A 17100-nucleotide genomic window follows, 5' to 3' on the forward strand; every position below is an offset into this window, starting at 1 on the left:
TTTAGGTATAAAAAAATTTCTTTAATCAGAAAGGATTTGTCTTCCCTCAACACAAATGCACACATTAAAAGTAAAAATACATATATACATAAATATTTACACAAATTAGAAATCACAGTGGACAGCTGTATGCCCTGGGCTAGAGGTTGAGAAGATGAGCATCAGGAGCAACTGGAGGATGGCTTCTCTGCTGCTCCCGGTGTCCTATGGTCATCTTTCTGGCCAAGGTGGGTAGACTGGGAGGGGATAGGGTATAGCTCCACTCTGATGGCAGAGTTACTGGCAAACTGTAGCAACGAGGACCCTCTCCAGATAGTTTCATAGGCTTACCAGGGATAACAGGAGATGCTGTAGTAGGTGGGACTGGGGTGGTTGGGGCAGAGTGGGTGAAGGGTTGCACTCCATGCTGGAGGAAAAGAATGACGCCAATGCCGGTTCCAGTGCCTAAAGGACCATGGCTAAAGGAGATAGTACCTGGGGAGCTGAGAGGGGGGTTGCAAATTGGGGTGGTGTGGATCCAGGTGAGGTTCATAGCTGGCCATTCTGTGAGGTGCCAAGGCTGCTTTGGTTTTAAAGCTAGATATCCTAGCTGTGTCTGGTCCATCTTTTCCATAGGAGATGCAGGAGAGGAAGCAGCTGAATCACTATGGTGGCTTGGAAAATGCTACGGAGGGGAGAAATGAGAAAAAAAGAAATGTGGAGAACGCTTTCAGATGAGCTCCACCTGGCTACTTAAACCTTTGCATTCCTTGGGGACTCAGTTTGCAATGCAAACATACCTCATTTTATGCAACAGATATGATCTTGCCAGGCCATGATTAAGTAAAAGTTTTGGTAACTAAATTATACTTTCATTTATTTAAAAAAATGGCCTACTATGGACCATATACTATATTAGACACTGGATATCCAGAGATGAACAAAAAACAAACAGTTCCATAGGTTCTCACTATTTATAAAATAATCCCTTTTAGAATTTCTTTGAAAAGAAGTCTATTTTTAATTGGAATCATCATTTCCCAAATTCTGTATTTAAATTCGAATATGCTATCTTGAGTTCTTTAAGAAGTGTAAATTAATATTCAGGCAAGATCCTCCAACTGTTTTTTTAAAATTTTATATTTGAGACAGGGTCTCACTCTGTCAACCAGGCTGGCACAATCATGGCTTACTGCAGCCTCGACCTCCCAAGCTCAAGAGATCCTCCCACCTCAGCCTCCCACCCAGCCTCAGCTGGGACTACAGGTGCACGCCACCATGCCCGGCTACTTTTCATATTTTTTGTAGATACCGGGCTTCACCATGTTGCCCAGGCTGGTCTCAAACTCCTGGGCTCAAGCAATCCTCCTGCTTTGGCCTCCCAAAGTGCTAAGATTACAGTGAGCCACTGTGCCTGGCCTACTTATTTTTTAATAGATTAGTCACAGCAATAATAACCATGGCTGATTGAAAATTAGGACTGGTGATTATCTACAGGAGACTCTCCTTCTCCATCATTTGAATGCCCTCTACATACCCTGTTATTTGAGGACAGAAAATAGGTCACTTCCTTTTTTTTTTTTTTTTTTGATGGAGTTTCACTCTTGTCTCCCAGGCTGGAGTGCAATGGCACGATCTCGGCTCACTGCAACCTCTGCCTCCCGGGTTCAAGCAATTCTCCTGCCTCAGCCTCCCAAGTAGCTGAAACTACAGGCGTGCGCAACCACACCTGGCTAATTTTTGTATTTTTAGTAAAGACGGGGTTTCACCATCTTGGCCAGGCTGGTCTCGAACTCCTGACCTCATGATCCACCCGCCTCGGCCTCCCAAAGTGCTGGGATTACAGGCGTGAGCCACTGCTCCTGGCTGAAAATAGGTCACTTCAATACCAGGTCTAAGAAGCTATCAACATTGCTGCTATTGGTGCCCCCCTCCCCCACTTCCAGTGAGGGACCAGTCCTTGAAACCCAGTGTAGACTCAAAAACTGTCAAAGGGTTTGGCACAAGGATACGTGGGCAGAAATGAAAAGAAGGAGAGGGGAAGGGTTTGGGGGCAGTAGGGAAAAGAGAGAAGCTGAGGTGTCTTCCTGCATGAATCATTTGGCCAGGTAAAAAGCCTTTTGTATCTATGCAGAAAACAGATAAGCTGTGGCACAAGGGATAGGATTAAACTTCATGGAGTTCCTCCCAGTGATTCAAACAAAACAACAACAACAACAAAAACATGTAGGAATCAAGACAATGCAGAAAGTTTAGGAATTTTCTTCCCTGAAAAGAAACTTGAAGAAAAGATTCAAAAGAAAATGGCAAAAGGGGCCATTTCTGCATGCACATTTCATTTTCTTGGCTATTTTCCCACCTCTTCCTCGTGTTCTTAAGTTCTTACCTTGGTCAGCTGATGCTTGTCACCACCCAATGATGACTTCTGGGCAGCTATATGTGGAAACCAAGTCTTTAACATCCCTTCTACCTGTAGCAAGGTTCCTAGGTAACGTTCCCTGTGAAAATGACATTGCTTTAAAAAACCAGCAACAGGATTAGAGAAATCTCCTTTTTATGAAGACCCAAGCAAAGAACCAGGGGGACTTACCCCATCTGTGGCTTCTGCAAAACACCTACAATACGCTGGATCCTGTCCATTGCCACACTCTGCTGAAAACTGCTTAATCCTGGGGACAGGGACAGAGAGACATTAAGGATTGAGATTCAAGCATGTAGTCAGGTAAAGGAAGAACAGGAGGGGGTTAAAATTGATTGATCTAAAAAAATTAAGTCGGGCCAGGCAAGGTGGCTTACGCCTGTAATCCCAGCACTTTGGGAGGCTGAGGTGGGCGGATCACCTGAGGTCAGGAGTTTATGAGACCAGCCTGGCCAACATGGCGAAACCCCATCTCTACTAAAAATAACAAAAATTAGCTGGGCGTGGTGGTGGGCGCCTGTAATCCCAGCGACTGGGGAGGCTGAGGCAGGAGAATCGCTTGAACCCAGGAGGCGGAAGTTGCAGTGAGCCGAGATCGCGCCATTGCACTCCAGCCTGGGCAACAAGAGCAAAACTCCGTCTCAAAAAAAAAAAAAAAAAATAATAATAATAATTAAGTTATAGTAACAAAAAAGGAGTAATATAGGCCCCAAACAAGAACTTAAGAGAAATACACGTCAAAAGAGGGAAAGAGAAAGAGAAATGAACCCAGCCCAAATGAATGCAACAATGAGATTACCTCTCTCAAAACGACCCATCTTCAGCCCATTGAGTAGGTCTGTGAGAGGAGGTATAAATCCTTGGAGTTCTTTACACTGTAGGAAAACAGGACAAAGGCTGTGAGAAGACCAAGAACTGCCCACACCAGCAGTGGCTCTTCCTTCACCTCCAAATCTGGGAGTCAATACTGTCCTCATAGGGTCCTTATCAACCAGCTGGGTGCTAACCCACTCCAGGAGAGTCTCCTTTCACTTGCTTTCTCTTACCTTCTGGGCAAACAGCAGGTCTCCCTCTGTGGTACAACCTTGGATGTTTAGACTGGTCTCCAGTTCACCATCTCTTGATCTTTTCGCCCCAGATCCTGCCATAGGAGAAGCCGAACCCCGCTGTTCCGGATGAGATGGTGTATGCTGGTTACCGGAAACCTTCGATCGATGCCTGCAGCGGATAGGACCCGGGCTGGGCCGTGAACCTCCCCTCTGCCCAACAGTGTCTGGCCTGGGCCCATGGGCCCTCTTGTCCTCCCTCTCACTATCAGAGGGGAAGCCAAAGTCACTGTTCACTGGGGAGATGGGAAAAGACGAACAGAGAGAGTAGGAGGAATAGGAAGAAACGCTAGATGGAGAATCCATAGGTCCAGAAGCAGGGGCTGTAGAGCAGCTCCTGGAGTACCCAAAGATCGGAACCTGCAACTGAAGAGCAAAGTGAGGGAGTTTGAAACCGGAGTTTAAGGATTAGGAAATGGACTGGGAGATTGGGGTGTACTGCGTGGGATAATACTTGTTCTCCCCCTCCCCAATATTACCCGTCTCAGACACAATAGAAAAAGACATTTCTACCGCCACCCCGCCCATTAAGAACCTGGGATCCCCTCTCTGGCCGCCGCAGAGCAGCTCTCAGCCTGACGCGGCCTCCGTTCTTTTCTTCCCTCAGTTCAGAGTAAATACCGACTTGAAAGACATCTTCCCCTCCGCCCGTTGTTCGCCAGGGCTGTTTGCCAGCCTGAGTCCGCAGCAAGCCTCTCCACCTGAGGCCATGCCACCCACAAGCAGTCAATCTGGGCACGCGAACCCACCTGGTGATCCTACGTGAACTGCCCCCATAGAGACTGGCCTCCTGCCCTCTCCCAATCTTTCAAGATCAGGATCCCTGCGCGGGTCTCTCTGGGCTCGCACCTGCCACGTGATGCAAACCCTCCCAATACCAAGATCTGCATTCAGCTCCCAAATACTCCCTAACAGCTCGCTTTGTCCTCCGAATCTCCTTACCTGTTGTCAGCCGGCTCAGCCCTGGCTCGGTTTCCAGCTCCTTCTCGGTCTCTCCGGGTCTGTCTACCCACCTCCGCCTCTCTCAGCGGGCCCCGCCCCTTCCCCCCTCCCAGACACGTGCGGCCCGGCACGTGCCTCCCCCTGCTTACATAGATCTCGCGCCCTCATTGGTTGTGTCGCCGGTAACACGTGACGCTCGTTACTGAAGTCCATAGCCCATTTGCTACAGTACAAAGGGGCTCAGCCAGTAGAGCGGCAGCCAGGTGATGATTGGCTGTAAGGGAGGCATTCCGTGCTCCTCCCCTACATGAGGCTGCTGGAGAGGACCCGGTGATGAGAAAAGGAGGAGGATGGAAAAAGAGTGGAAAAGAAGAGAGGGGAGGAAAAGGGCGGAGCCCGTGGCCTTAAATAGGATGGTGATGCGCCAGAGATGCGCGGTTTGAGTGTTCAGAGATTGGTTGTGCTACTGAAGGCGTGCGCCTCCAGACGTGGGACCCCGGGTTCTGTCTCGGGAAGTAACTCATCTGCCCCCTCTTTGAACACCTCCGCTCACGAGCGCAACACGTGGAAACCATCAGTGATTTGTGTCTGCAACGTGTGTGAGAGAATGGAGGTGTGTGACACGGTATATTCTCCCGCTCTCGGCGGCCCAGCCCTCGTGACTCTCCGGTCTCTGTTTCACCTCCCCCACCCCTTTCTCCTCCAAGTTGGGTGCCTCCTGCCCTGCTGGGTGAGGAGGGTGGGGATTGCAGCCGAGAACACCGCGTCCTCTCTGGCTCCCGCTGGGTCGGCTCCTCCAGCCCTTTTCTTACATAACCTACCACGCACGTTACCAGCTCAGATGCCAGCCCGCCACGACGCTAGAGGTCAAAACGAAACTCAGTTCTTCCTGACTTTTTTGTCCAGGCTTCTCGGGCTCGGCGTCCTGAATTATCTGATTCCAAGCACGGGGAACAGAACGGGGTAGGTCCCTGATCTAGGTTATGGTTTTGTCCAGCTTCAGTCCCTTCATTTGTCCCCTGGAGAAGATTCGAAAGACTTTGAAGGAGGGGAGGGAGGCAAGTCCAGAGTTTAGAGAGTCTCAGAAGTAACTGGGACGTTACTACTGTCGTTGCGCCTTGCATTTTGAGAGTACAATGGAGAGGAGAGCAGGGCCCAAGGACTGTGAGCTGGTTGAAGATAGGACGTCGGAGAGACCGCAAGGGGGCAGCCCAATTCTGATTAGGGTCCCGAGGATAGCGAATTAAAAAAAAAAATTTAAGTGAGTTTGTCCCTGCCATAATTACCAACTGCAAAAGGCACATTGTTGGACAGAGGTGTGGGTGGGGGTGGGTAGGTGTGAATATTTTAAATCTATTCTAAGTAGTTTTTGATATTTTACCTTATGTTTTAACAATGTGCTTATTCTTATAAAAAGAAAAAAAGATTCTAAAACCTCAACGTCGTTTCCCCAATCACACTGTTTTAACACCATACTTAATAAAATAAAACAAGAGAATTACCAATATGGACTGAGAATAAACCTGTCGTCTGTGGGTGCCCTTCTCCAGTCTTCTCCAAACTGCAGGTTTATTCAGTCCATAATGCCCTCTAATTCAATTGTCACCCGACTCCCCTTCCAATCTACGCTTGCTGCCTCTAAATCCTGGCGCTCTCTTTAGTTGTGACTTTAGAACAGACTCATGAAGGAGTAGATGGTAACCAGATTATTTCACTTATTATTTATTTTATCTTCCAATTTCCTCTTGCCAGACTCCCATCCAAAGAGTCATAGCAGCCTTCTCCCACCTAAAAAAGGAGAGAAAGAAAGAAAGAAAAGAAAAAGAGTCAGGAGACCCGAGAAACCCCTTCATGCCCCCCACACTCTATGGAAACTCCCCAGATACTCTGAGCTGGGATTGCTCTGTGATAGCTCCTGGGAAAGATGTGTGTGTACCCCTCTCCTCCGCAGTCCTTTCGCCTCCTGCTGAATCTCTCTATGCTCGATGGTTATTTAGCATCCCAATTTAAAAATTCTCTTCCTATAATACAGCTTTCTCTTCCCTTCTCCCCCCTCCCCGTACATCAGAGAACCACCACCTGTTCTGCCTCTGAACTTTGCCTCTTGACTCTACCAGGTTGTAAGACCCACCCACTTTGCCCTCTGGCATTCGCTATGACTTGAAACGTGGCCAGGCTGGAACTAGCTTTGATTGTTCCAGACATTTTGGAAGCTTGGAGAAGTATTCCCCCAACCCCATCATCTACCTGCTCTAGGAGATCCTGAAGTTCTCTTAGTTCAGAAAAATTAATGACTCATCACAAAAGTCTGCCTCAGCATCTCCTAAACTTCTTTAACACTGAATAAGATTTTTCTAAATGTGATCCCTCTTCTTTCATTTTACTTGTTATTTTTTGAGACAGAGTCTCACTCTGTTGCCCAGTGGCAACAGTACAGTAGCCAGATCATGGCTCACTGCAGCCTCCGATTCTTGGGCTTAGGGGATCCTTCCATCCCATCCCCCCCAATAGCTGGGACTGCAGGCCTGTGCTACCACACCCAACTAATTTTTATTTTTAATTTTTTTAACCTCTTGTAGAGGAGTTCTTATTTATTTATTTATTTTTAATTTTTTTGTAGAGACTAGGTCTGTTGCTCAGCCTGGTCTCAAACTATGTTGCTCAGCCTGGTCTGCAACTCCTGGGCTCAAGTGATCCTCCCACCTCAGCATCCCAAAGTGCTGGGATTATAGGGATGAGCCACCATGCCTGAATCTCTTCCTTCAGTGGCTGATAATTGACCAGGCTGGAAACACTAGCTAGAGATACTGGTAAGAATTACTTCGGTTTAGTGTGGGAAGTTAAAAAATATTATTTCACAGACTCCCCCAAAGCCAGTGGCCACACTCTTACCTTCTACATGAAATACATCCCCGCCTGAACAAAGGCACACGACAGGAGGAGGGGAATAGGACTTCGCAAACTGGACACGGCATCGTTCAGATCTGGACTCTGCTAAAATACAGACATCCCCACACAGTAGGCTGGTGTCATTCCTCTTACCACTTCTCTGTCCCCACCCTCTGTCCACCTCTTTACAACAACCTCTGTCTTCCTTTCCTTTGGGCTTAGAGAAAGATCCATCCTTCCCCATCACTGTAAGGAGTCCTTTCTTCTGTGCCTTTCAGCTATCTCTGACCATACCAGGGAGGGCAATTCAATTCAATTATTTCTATTTTTTATCTATTATGTGCATTATACTATACTAGTCACTGTGCTAGGTGCTATAGAGAGGGACGTAAATATGAATAAGACAAGATTCCTGTCCTCAAGGAATTTACAATCTAAAGAGAGTCTACTCTATATTTTATTTATTTGTTTTTTTATTTATTATTATTTTTTGAGACAGAGTCTTGCTCTGTCGCCAGGCTGGAATGCAGTGGTGCAATCTCAGCTTGCTGTAACCTCCACCTCCAGGGTTCAAGCAATTCTCCTGCCTGCCTCCCAAGTAGCTGGGATTACAGGCACCCGCCACCACGCCTGGCTAATTTTTGTATTTTTAGTAGAGACGGGGTTTTGCCATGTTGGCCAGGCTGGTCTCAAACTCCTGACCTCAGGTGATCCGCCCACCTCAGCTCCCAAAGTGCTGGGATTACAGGCGTGAGCCACTGCGCCCAGCCTACTGTATACTTCAAAAAGAATTAACTGCCCTTATTGTCGATCTTTCATTTCCATTCTTACTGGCTTCTTTCATCTGTGTTCAACTATGTGCAGGCTGCTCTTTGGTCCTATTCCCCTTTCCAGCTGTTGCTTCTCTTTTTCATTACCAGATTTTTTAGATGGTTGGTCTGTACTCACCTCCCTTTCCTCATAATGTACTCCCTCTTTAACTCCACAAAAATCTAGCTTTTCTCCAAGCACTCAATTAAAACTACTTTCTTGAGAGTTATCAGTGACCTCCTTCTCCTTGGCCTCTTGGTAGCTTTTGATGGATTATATTAAACTTTTTCTTCTAGACTCTATAATACAAACTTGGCTATCTGCCTATTTCTCCAGTCAAATCCTTCTCCATTCCATTCATTAATTTCTCTTCCTCCCACTCACTACAGGCACAGTCACTGGCCTTCTGAGCTTGTGTGTACTGGCTCTGTTGAGCTCATTTACTTTCATATCTGTGACTTTGCACTTAGAACTCTAGCCCTGATCTAGCTAGTTCAGTGACCTTTAGGACACCCTCATAGGGCTGTCACCATAAACTCAGCTTGGCCATTACCAAATTAATAACTTCTGTCCTAAACCACTCTGGCCTCCCATAGTTCCCACTTTGGTCAACCATTTTCCCAGACATCCGTGTTTAAAACCCATGAGTTATTTTAACTCACTCCTCATTTATACTTCATATAAAATTATCACTCAAGCAAGGTATTTTCTTCATAATATTTATTTTTCTCCTCTCCATTCATAATGCCAGAGTACAGATTGTTTCTGGAACAACGCAAATCTCATGAGTTGCTTTCCACTAAATTATTTACATCCTGCATGCAACCCGATGAGTGGTTTTTCTTTTTTCTTTTTTTGAGATGGAGTTTCACTCTTGTTGCCCAGGCTGGAGTGCAGTAGCGTGATTTTGGCTCACTGCAACCTCCGCCTCCCAGGTTCAAGCGATTCTCCTGCCTCAGCCTCCCAAGTAGCTGGGATTACAGGCGTGCGCCACTACACCCAGCTAATTCTGTATTTTTACTATAGACGGGGTTTCTCCATGTTGGTCAGGCTGGTCTCGAACTCCCGACTTGAGGTGATCAGCTCGCTTCAGCCTCCCAAAGTTCTGGGATTACAGTCGTGAGCCACCACACCTGGCCGGTTTTTCTAACATATCACTTTTCATCGTGTTTTTACCATAATGAAGAACTTACTAGGTTCCTTGTTGATTATGAGTCCAGACTTCAGCCTGACACCTGAGACTCTCTGAAATTTGCCCCTATGTTGCCACATGTGAAATTACCAAGCAAGTATTAGGAGCCTTGTAAATTTTACATTTTTCTTAATTCCCACTGTTCCCTTCCTTATACCCTCGCCTTTAATCATACCCTATTTGCTAAACATATTATGCTTGTTCTATTCCCCTTTCCTGTGCAGGTCTTTCACTCTTTTTTTTTTTTTTTTTAGATAGAGTCTCTCACTCTGTCGCCCAGGCTGGAGTGGGAGTGGAGTGGCGTGATCTTGGCTCACCGCAACCTCTGCCTCCCAGGTTCAAGTGATTCTCATGCCTCAGCTTCTCAAGTAGCTGGGATTACAGGCACGCACCACTACGCCTGGCTAACTTTTGTATTTTTAGTAGAGATGGGGGGTTCCACCATGTTGGCCATTGAACTAGCCTTGAACTGCTGACCTCAAGTGATCCGACCACCTTGGCCTCCCGAAAGTGCTGGGATTACAGGCATAAGCCGCCATACCTTGCCTCTTTCACTCTTGGAATAACTATTCTTCCTCCTAATTGCTTCTGTCCTTCCATAACTACCCACCAATCAAAAGCTCATCTATTCTTCAAGGTGTATCTCAAGCACAAATGCCTCTTGAAAGCTTTTCAGACAACTCTAGCCTGTACTAATCTCTCTTCTTACACTGGCTAAAGCACTGCCAGTATCTTCTGCTTTCAAATTTATATATAATTTAACATTGTAACATACCTTTTCATTTTGTTCTAAGTGTTTTGTAAATGTAAACTTGAATTTTATAAATTCCTTGAGGAGAGTAACATCATAGATTTCTTTTTTATCAGCATCAGTTACCTTAGCAGCCTTAGGCATAGATTACATACATATTGAATACTACTGAACTGAAATTTAACTGTACCATATCTTCCCAGTGTTCTGTATACGGGGTTAGTATTAAATCTTAGTGAAACATGGCCAAGTTGAGATGAATACCTGCATTGAAGTACTAATTATTTGGTTCCCCATCCACCAAAGCCTGGTATTCCAGCCCTCTATTTATTCCATGTCACTAGGGATGTCCTGTCTTCCCCCAGCCCCCAGTCCCCAATCAACTCACAGGTTCCGTTGTTACTGGTTTCACAGTTACAGGCTTTGGATGGTCTGCACGTGCTGTTTCAAGACTAATGGTAGTCTCTACTGCTTCTGTTATGTCCTTATCCAACCTGTTCTACCCTCAGTAAGGTTTGGGAAACACAGAGTTATCAGTTTTTCCATCCAACATCTTCATAGATTCTCTATTTAAAGTTCTCCCCTTCACCACCTCCACCCAGCCCAAAGACTTAAGCTCAGGGATTCCCCCCTACCCTATGCTTGCATAGATTTGTACCCATCTCATTCAAAAGTCCCTTAATGCCCCTCCTCAGTGTCTTAGCAAACTTACTGAGGACAATTTATAAAGTTCTGGCTTTTTTCTCCTTCCCAGATAGGTTAACAAATCTGTTTTGGGCCTACTACTTAGTTTCTCCTCATCAAACTCATTTTTATTCTTGTTAATCAGATACATTTCAACATTGCCCAGTTTCTTTTCTTTTCTTTTTTTTTTTTTTTTTTTTTTTTTTTTGAGATGAAGTCTGGATCTGTCGCCCAGGCTGGAGTGCAATGGAACGATCTTGGCTTACTGCGTCCTCCATCTCCCGGATTCAAGTGATTCTCCTACCTCAGCCTTCTGAGTAGCTGGGATTATAGGCATATGCTACCATGTCCAACTAATGTTTTTGTATTTTTAGTAGAGACGGGGTTTCACCATGTTGGCCAGGCTGGTCTCAAACTCTTGACCTCAAATGATCCACTCGCCTTGGCCTCCCAAAGTGCTGGGATTATAGGCGTGAGCCACTGCGCCCGGCCACTTTCTTTTTAATTGTTACTTATCCTAACCCTTTTAGATGTAGAGTTCACTCACCAGCCTGTCCTCTGACTCAAATATGGAGTAATCAATGGTGAAATCTGCACTAAAGTCATCTGCAGAGGAGAAAGAAAATCAGTAATAATAAAAAAAAAAACGTAACTCTAGATCTGGAAATGAAAAGGGAAGAAATTGCTCAGAATAGTTTAACTTAAGTTGTAATATTTATTGGTATAATCCAATTTTATTTAACTAATGTTAAAAATGACTGTGAATGTGTATCCATTTATATTTTCAATCTAGGTATCTAAAATAATTTACAAATTTGAAGAATTTTCAAGTTCTTTTTTTAGAGTCAGGGTCTCACTCTGTTAACAGGCTGGAGTACAGTTGGTTCAATCATAGCTCACTGCCACCTCCAGCTCCTGAGCTCAAGTGATCCTCCCGCCTTAGCCTCCTAGTAGCTGGGACTACAGCCATGCGCCACCATGCCCAGCTAATTTTAAAAAAAAAAAATTTTAGCCGGGCACGGTGGCTCAAGTCTGTAATCCCAGCACTTTGGGAGGCCGAGGTGGGTGGATCACGAGGTCAGGAGTTCAAGACCAGCCTGGCCAACATGGTGACAACCTCGTCTCTACTAAAGATACAAAATTAGCTGGGCATGGTAGCACACGCCTGTAGTCCCAGCTACCTAGGAGGCTGAGGCAACAGAATAGCTGGAAGCCAAGTGGCAGAGGTTGCAGTGAGCTGAGATTGTGCCACTGCACTCTAGCCTGGGTGACAGAGCGAGACTTGGTCTCAAAAAAAAAAAAAAAAAAAATTTTTTTTCTATAGGGACAAGGTCTTGCTATGATGTCCAGGCTGGTCTTGAACTCCTGGGCTCAAGCAATCCTCCCATCTAAAAATCACTATCTGGAAAAATAACATCATGAGTCTTTTTTTTTTTTTTTTGAGACAGAGTCTCACTCTGTCACCTGGGCTGGAGCGCAGTTGCATGATCTCGGTTCACCACAACCTCTGCCTCCCAGGTTCAAGCAATTCTCCTGCCTCAGCCTCCTGAATAACTGGGACTACAGGCAGGTGTCACCATGCCAAGCTAATTTTTGTATTTTTAGTAGAGACAGGGTTTCACCATGTTGGCCAGGCTGGTCTCAAACTCCTGACCTCAGGTGATCCACCCACCTCAGCCTCCCAAAGTGCTGGGATTACAGGCATGAGTCACCACGCCCAGCCCATCATAAGTCTTTTTTCAATTTTTTTTTTTTTGAGATGGAGTCTTGCTCTGTCGCCCAGGCTGGAGTGCAGTGGCACGATCTTGGCTCACTGCAACCTCCACCTCCCAGGTTCATGCCATTCTCCTGCCTCAGCCTCCCGAGTAGCTGGGACTACAGGCACCCGCCACCACGCCCGGCTAATTTTTTGTATTTTTAGTAGAGACAGGGTTTCACTGTGTTAGCCAGGATGGTCTCGATCTTCTGACCTCGTGATCCACCCACCTCAGCCTCCCAAAGTGCTGGGATTACAGGTGTGAGCCACCACGCCCGGCCCCATCATGAGTCTTGATAGGTTTTGTTCATAGCCAGATTTTTCTCTGACCCCGTTGCTCTGCTTCAAAGTGAAGAGCAAAATCTCAGAACTAAATATCCTGAAGCCTCTCTCCAGTTGGCTAAGGGCAAGAGCCTTTCATGTACTCACCATAACTGGGGGTGACTGTATAATAATAGACCACCTGATAATATTCATCCTCTCCCAGTCTTTCTTCATCCTCATATTCTTGTCCTATGGGGACAAGGACTAGAGGTCAAGGGACATCTGGAACACCTTACTAACAAAAGGACACCTGGAGTTGACCTCAGCGCTCCCAGCTTTCTTGCTCTTTCTTTTTTTTTTTTTTTTTCTCTCTCTCTCTCCTCCAATAGTCATACTCCTTTCCTGCCTGTGCACCTCTACACCCCTCTCAGCCTTCTGGGATCTATATCTGTAATGAGGCCTATTACTCTGTGCCCTTTCAATCCAGGAACTCCTAAAACAGAAAACAGTCCTCTTCACATACTATAAACCCAAAGGGAGAACCAGACCTAAAAAGGTAGGAAAAGTAGAGACCAGGCATTAAAAACGCCAAATCTTCTATTTAGTATGCTCCAGATCGTACTGTATTTGTGAGAGATCTTTTATCAGTATCTCTTACAAATAACTAACATACACCCTTACGCTTTGGATTTGAGCTTTAGTTCCACCTTCACTGCTAACAGAATAACCCTGAACAATCCACTTAACATCCGCTGTCTTAAAATGAGTCAGCTGGACTAAAATGACCCATCTCCCTTAGTTTTTCTTCCCTTTCAGAACTAAAAATATGTGGCTTTGATATGACTGGATCAAGAACTCCAGGCCTCCTGCTAAACACTTCCCTGAGCTCCTTGAATGCTTTCCCTTCAACTCCAAGCTAATGACACAAGAATCTAGAGGAAAAGGAAACAATGAGACACACCTGGCAGACTGGGGAACAAAGGAGGGAAGGAGCCAAGCTACTCTTGGGACCCTGTCCCTGAAGACAGCCAGTTTTCCACTACCCTAAAGGTCACCCCACTTCTGTGTCTTTACTAATAGCAGGTTTTTTCCTCCAATTCTCTGGGAAAGGAGATACTCTAACTACTAGTTTCAGACCGTGACACCTTCCAATAATCCCTCCTTCACCCTTACTTTAGCCCCTCTCATCTTGTTCCACTTCCGTGGTGATGGAAAACTGAGCTCAGTGTTGCTAGGGCCTCCTTGTGTCTGGAGCTCCATCCTCCTCCTTTGACAGGACTCCGCTTTTTTCCCCCTTTCCTGGCTCTGCCTTCCAGATCTCCATTCTGCCCTCAACACCGGACCCCAGCACAATGAGAAAACTCTATCGCTCCCCATTGAAATGTACCTCTCACCCACTCCTCATTTTTTTTCTCCCACCCCATTTATGGTAGAAGACCTGGCACAAAAGCTCAGAGAGAGGAGTGGACTTACCCAGGATAAGTGGCACAGCAAGGATGGCTACAAAGAGGACATCCATTCTGGATTCTGCACTATTGCTGTGAAAGTAAAAAAGGAAATTACAGAGTTTCCCACCAAACTTACCCCGCCTCCCCTCCTCCTCCAAAGCAGGGAAGGAGCTGCAGCAACTCTTCTCCTCCCAGGGGGCAGAACTCCCCGCCTACTGGCTGACTGACTAGATCTCCAGTTACTGCTGGTCCCCAGCCAGAGCTGCCCAGATTGAGAGGCAAAAGGGGGTTTTGATGCAAACATGTTTCTTAAGCTCCCCCTGCCCTAGATTAGATCCATTCAGGACTCCCACTGTCACTACCAAAATAAAAATAAAAAATAAAAAATAAGCCTACCAAGAAGTTTCCCCACTCCCGGCTTTCCTTCCTTCCTCCAAGGCCTCATAAAAAGTTCACCCTCCCTCTCACTGTCTTTGACTTACCATCACCACCCAGAGTTGCCTTTCTCTCTGAGGCTTCATCAGTCTCTTTTCATCACAGTGGAAATATTCTGAGGAAGGGGTGAGCATTTTTCTAGACTGAAAAGAGTCCCTTTCTTCTGTCTGTCTGGAGCTATAGAGAATAGGAACAATATTTACCCATCATTGTCTGACTTAAAGCACCTGCTGCATGGTTTCATCTAAAAGTCTCTCAGCCACGATCAGTTATTTCCTTTCTGGTAATACTGACCTCACCTCACCTCTTTGTTTTTTTTTTTTGAGACGCAATCTTGCTTTGTCACCCAGGTTGGAGTGCAGTGGCACGATCTTGGCTCACTGCAACCTCTGCCCCCCGGGTTCCAGTGATTCTCCTGCCTCAGCCTCCCCAGTAGCTGGGACTACAGGTGCGTGCCACCATGCCCAGCTAGGTTTTGTATTTTTAGTAGAGACGGGGTTTCACCATGTTGGCCTAGGCTGGGCTCGAACTCCTGACCTCAGATGATCCACCTGTCTTGGCCTCCCAAAGTACTGGGATTACAGGCATGAGCCACCGTGCCCGGCCTCACCTCATCTCTTTCTCAACTTCCAGGATGCAGGTTGGAAGAAGGGAGAAAGCAGATAGTCTCTTTCCCTGCTACAGGTGCCACACCCTCCCTCCCACATTCAGTCACTTGGTATGTTCCCTTCATTCAGTCCTACAGGAGTAGAGTTTTTATCCTTTCCTCTGCTTTTATGTTTCCCATCGTTCATTCAGTTCAGAAACCCTTAGCAACATATGTGCTAGGCACAGTGTGCTAGGCCTAGTCTGATAGGCAGTTGAGAGCTTATAGGCAAGGGAATAAGAAAAGACAGTTTTGCTTTGTTCTTAAGGGAAGTTAATAAGTATCTGCTCAACATCTACTATGAGTCAGGCACTATGCCAAGTGTCTGTGGAACCACCCATGAACAAGATAGATTTACAGCCTCTTGTCAATGGTCAGAAGATGCTGTGGTCACGGCTGAATGGAGAGATGAAGCTGGCCACGGTGGCTCACGCCTGTCATCCCAGTACTTCGGGAGGCCTAGGCGGACAGATCACCTGAGGTCAGGAGATCAGCCTGGCCAACATGGTGAAACCTTGTCTCTACTAAAAATACAAAAATTAGCTGGGCATGGTGGTGGGCGTCAGTAATCCCAGCTACTAGGGAGGCTGAGGCAGGAGAATCACTTGAACCCGGGAGGCAGAGGTTGCAGTGAGCCGAGATAGCACCACTGTACTGCAGTCTGGGCAACAGAGTGAGACTCCATCTCAAAAAAAGACATGAGAAGAATTGTCTCATTCCTATCCACCTTACTCTGCCTGCTGGGCTCAGAAGCAGGACATACTGGAGTCTTGAACACAGGTCATGTTAACGCTACCCTCTTAATCTTTTTTTTTTTTTTTTTTTTGAGACGGAGTCTCACTCTGTTGCCCAGGCTGGAGTGCAGTGGTGTGATCTCGGCTCACTGCAAGCTCCGCCTCCTGGGTTCACGCCATTCTCCTGCCTCAGCCTCCTGAGTAGCTGGGACTACAGGCGCCCGCCACCACGCCCGGCTAATTTTTTGTATTTTTAGTAGAAACGGGGTTTCATCGTGTTAGCCAGGATGGTCTTGATCTCCTGACCTCGTGATCTGCCCACCTCGGCCTCCTAAGTGTTGGGATTACAGGCGTGAGCCACTGCGCCCGGCTACCCTCTTAATCTTATTAGGGAATAATTTGCCTGGTGACTTTCCATGTAAATCTTTTCTTTCTTTTTTTTCCGAGACAGAGTCTTGCTCTGTCGCCCAGGTTGGAGTGCAGTGGTGGGATCTCAGCTCACTGTAACCTCCACCTCTCAGGTTCAAGCTATTCTCGTGGCTCAGCCTCCTGAGTAGCTGGGACTACAGGTACGCACCACCACGCCTGGCTAATTTTTTGTATTTTTAGTAGAGACGGGGTTTTACCACGCTGGCCAGGCTAGTCTCAAACTCCTGACCTCAAGTGATCCAGCCGCCTTGGCCTCCGCAAGTGCTGGGATTACAGGCATGAACCACTGTGACCAGCCTCCATGTAAATCTATACAATCTATTCCTCAGTTCCTTTCCAGAATTTCCTGGAAGACATGTGAAACACGTATGTGAGTGTGCACATATGGATTAAATCATAAATCACTTCCAGGAAGGAAAGGAAGTCTGGTTATGTTTAAACAATTTCTGTGGGGTTTTTTTTTTGGTACTTTGATTATGCTTTCAAAAACAATATTGCAGATTCCTTTCCTCTTTTCCATTCTCAGATTCCTTTGCCTAACATCTTCCCTAAGGACTAACCTCTCCCCATCCAAATGAGATTACAATACCCTCCTCTCCTACTTTAACTTTCTTTT

The 17100-nt window shown here is 46.3% G+C and overlaps 3 protein-coding genes across 11 annotated transcripts in view; 1 reads left to right on the forward strand and 2 right to left on the reverse strand.

The window, feature by feature from the left end:
- On the reverse strand, positions 1–5539 carry CIART (circadian associated repressor of transcription). 4 transcript variants are annotated; one of them, XM_054474589.2, is made up of 6 exons: positions 4447–4564; positions 3445–3616; positions 3198–3273; positions 2570–2648; positions 2366–2477; positions 1–664 (listed from the first exon to the last, which is right to left on the reverse strand). In XM_054474589.2, exons 2-6 carry the CDS (start codon positions 3544–3546, stop codon positions 140–142), a joined length of 894 nt encoding a protein of 297 aa, XP_054330564.1. In that variant the 5' UTR covers positions 3547–3616; positions 4447–4564; the 3' UTR covers positions 1–139. The 4 variants fall into 4 exon arrangements, with proteins under 4 accessions (XP_054330564.1, XP_054330560.1, XP_054330563.1 ...); XM_054474585.1 differs by having other exon boundaries at positions 7–664; positions 3445–3870; positions 4040–5539; XM_054474588.2 differs by having other exon boundaries at positions 7–664; positions 3445–3870; positions 4447–4575.
- Positions 4877–17100, forward strand: part of LOC134738089 (uncharacterized) — a 13216-nt gene continuing 992 nt past the window's right edge. Inside the window, exons 1-2 of one of the 2 annotated variants that reach the window (XM_063651274.1) lie at positions 4877–5409; positions 9596–9673. In XM_063651274.1, the coding sequence (XP_063507344.1) occupies positions 4877–5409; positions 9596–9673 (611 nt within the window). The remainder of the gene's footprint in view (positions 5410–9595; positions 9674–17100) is intronic. The other variant, XM_063651279.1, reaches the window with a different exon arrangement.
- Positions 6145–17100, reverse strand: part of C1H1orf54 (chromosome 1 C1orf54 homolog) — an 11998-nt gene continuing 1042 nt past the window's right edge. For 2 of the 5 annotated variants that reach the window (XM_054474601.1, XM_063651282.1), the window contains exons 2-8: positions 14723–14852; positions 14266–14330; positions 12958–13041; positions 11320–11378; positions 10477–10587; positions 7339–7437; positions 6145–6234 (exon numbers count right to left, since the gene is read on the reverse strand). In XM_054474601.1, the coding sequence (XP_054330576.1) occupies positions 7342–7437; positions 10477–10587; positions 11320–11378; positions 12958–13041; positions 14266–14311 (396 nt within the window). In that variant the 5' untranslated portion in view covers positions 14312–14330; positions 14723–14852 and the 3' untranslated portion in view covers positions 6145–6234; positions 7339–7341. Of the gene's footprint in view, positions 6235–7338; positions 7441–10476; positions 10588–11319; positions 11379–12957; positions 13042–14265; positions 14382–14722; positions 14853–17100 lie in introns of those variants that run through there. The other 3 variants (XM_054474599.1, XM_054474600.2, XM_063651283.1) reach the window with 2 other exon arrangements.

This window comes from Pongo pygmaeus, chromosome 1, assembly GCF_028885625.2.
Source record: "Pongo pygmaeus isolate AG05252 chromosome 1, NHGRI_mPonPyg2-v2.0_pri, whole genome shotgun sequence".
In the NCBI taxonomy this organism is placed as follows: Eukaryota; Metazoa; Chordata; class Mammalia; order Primates; family Hominidae; genus Pongo; species Pongo pygmaeus.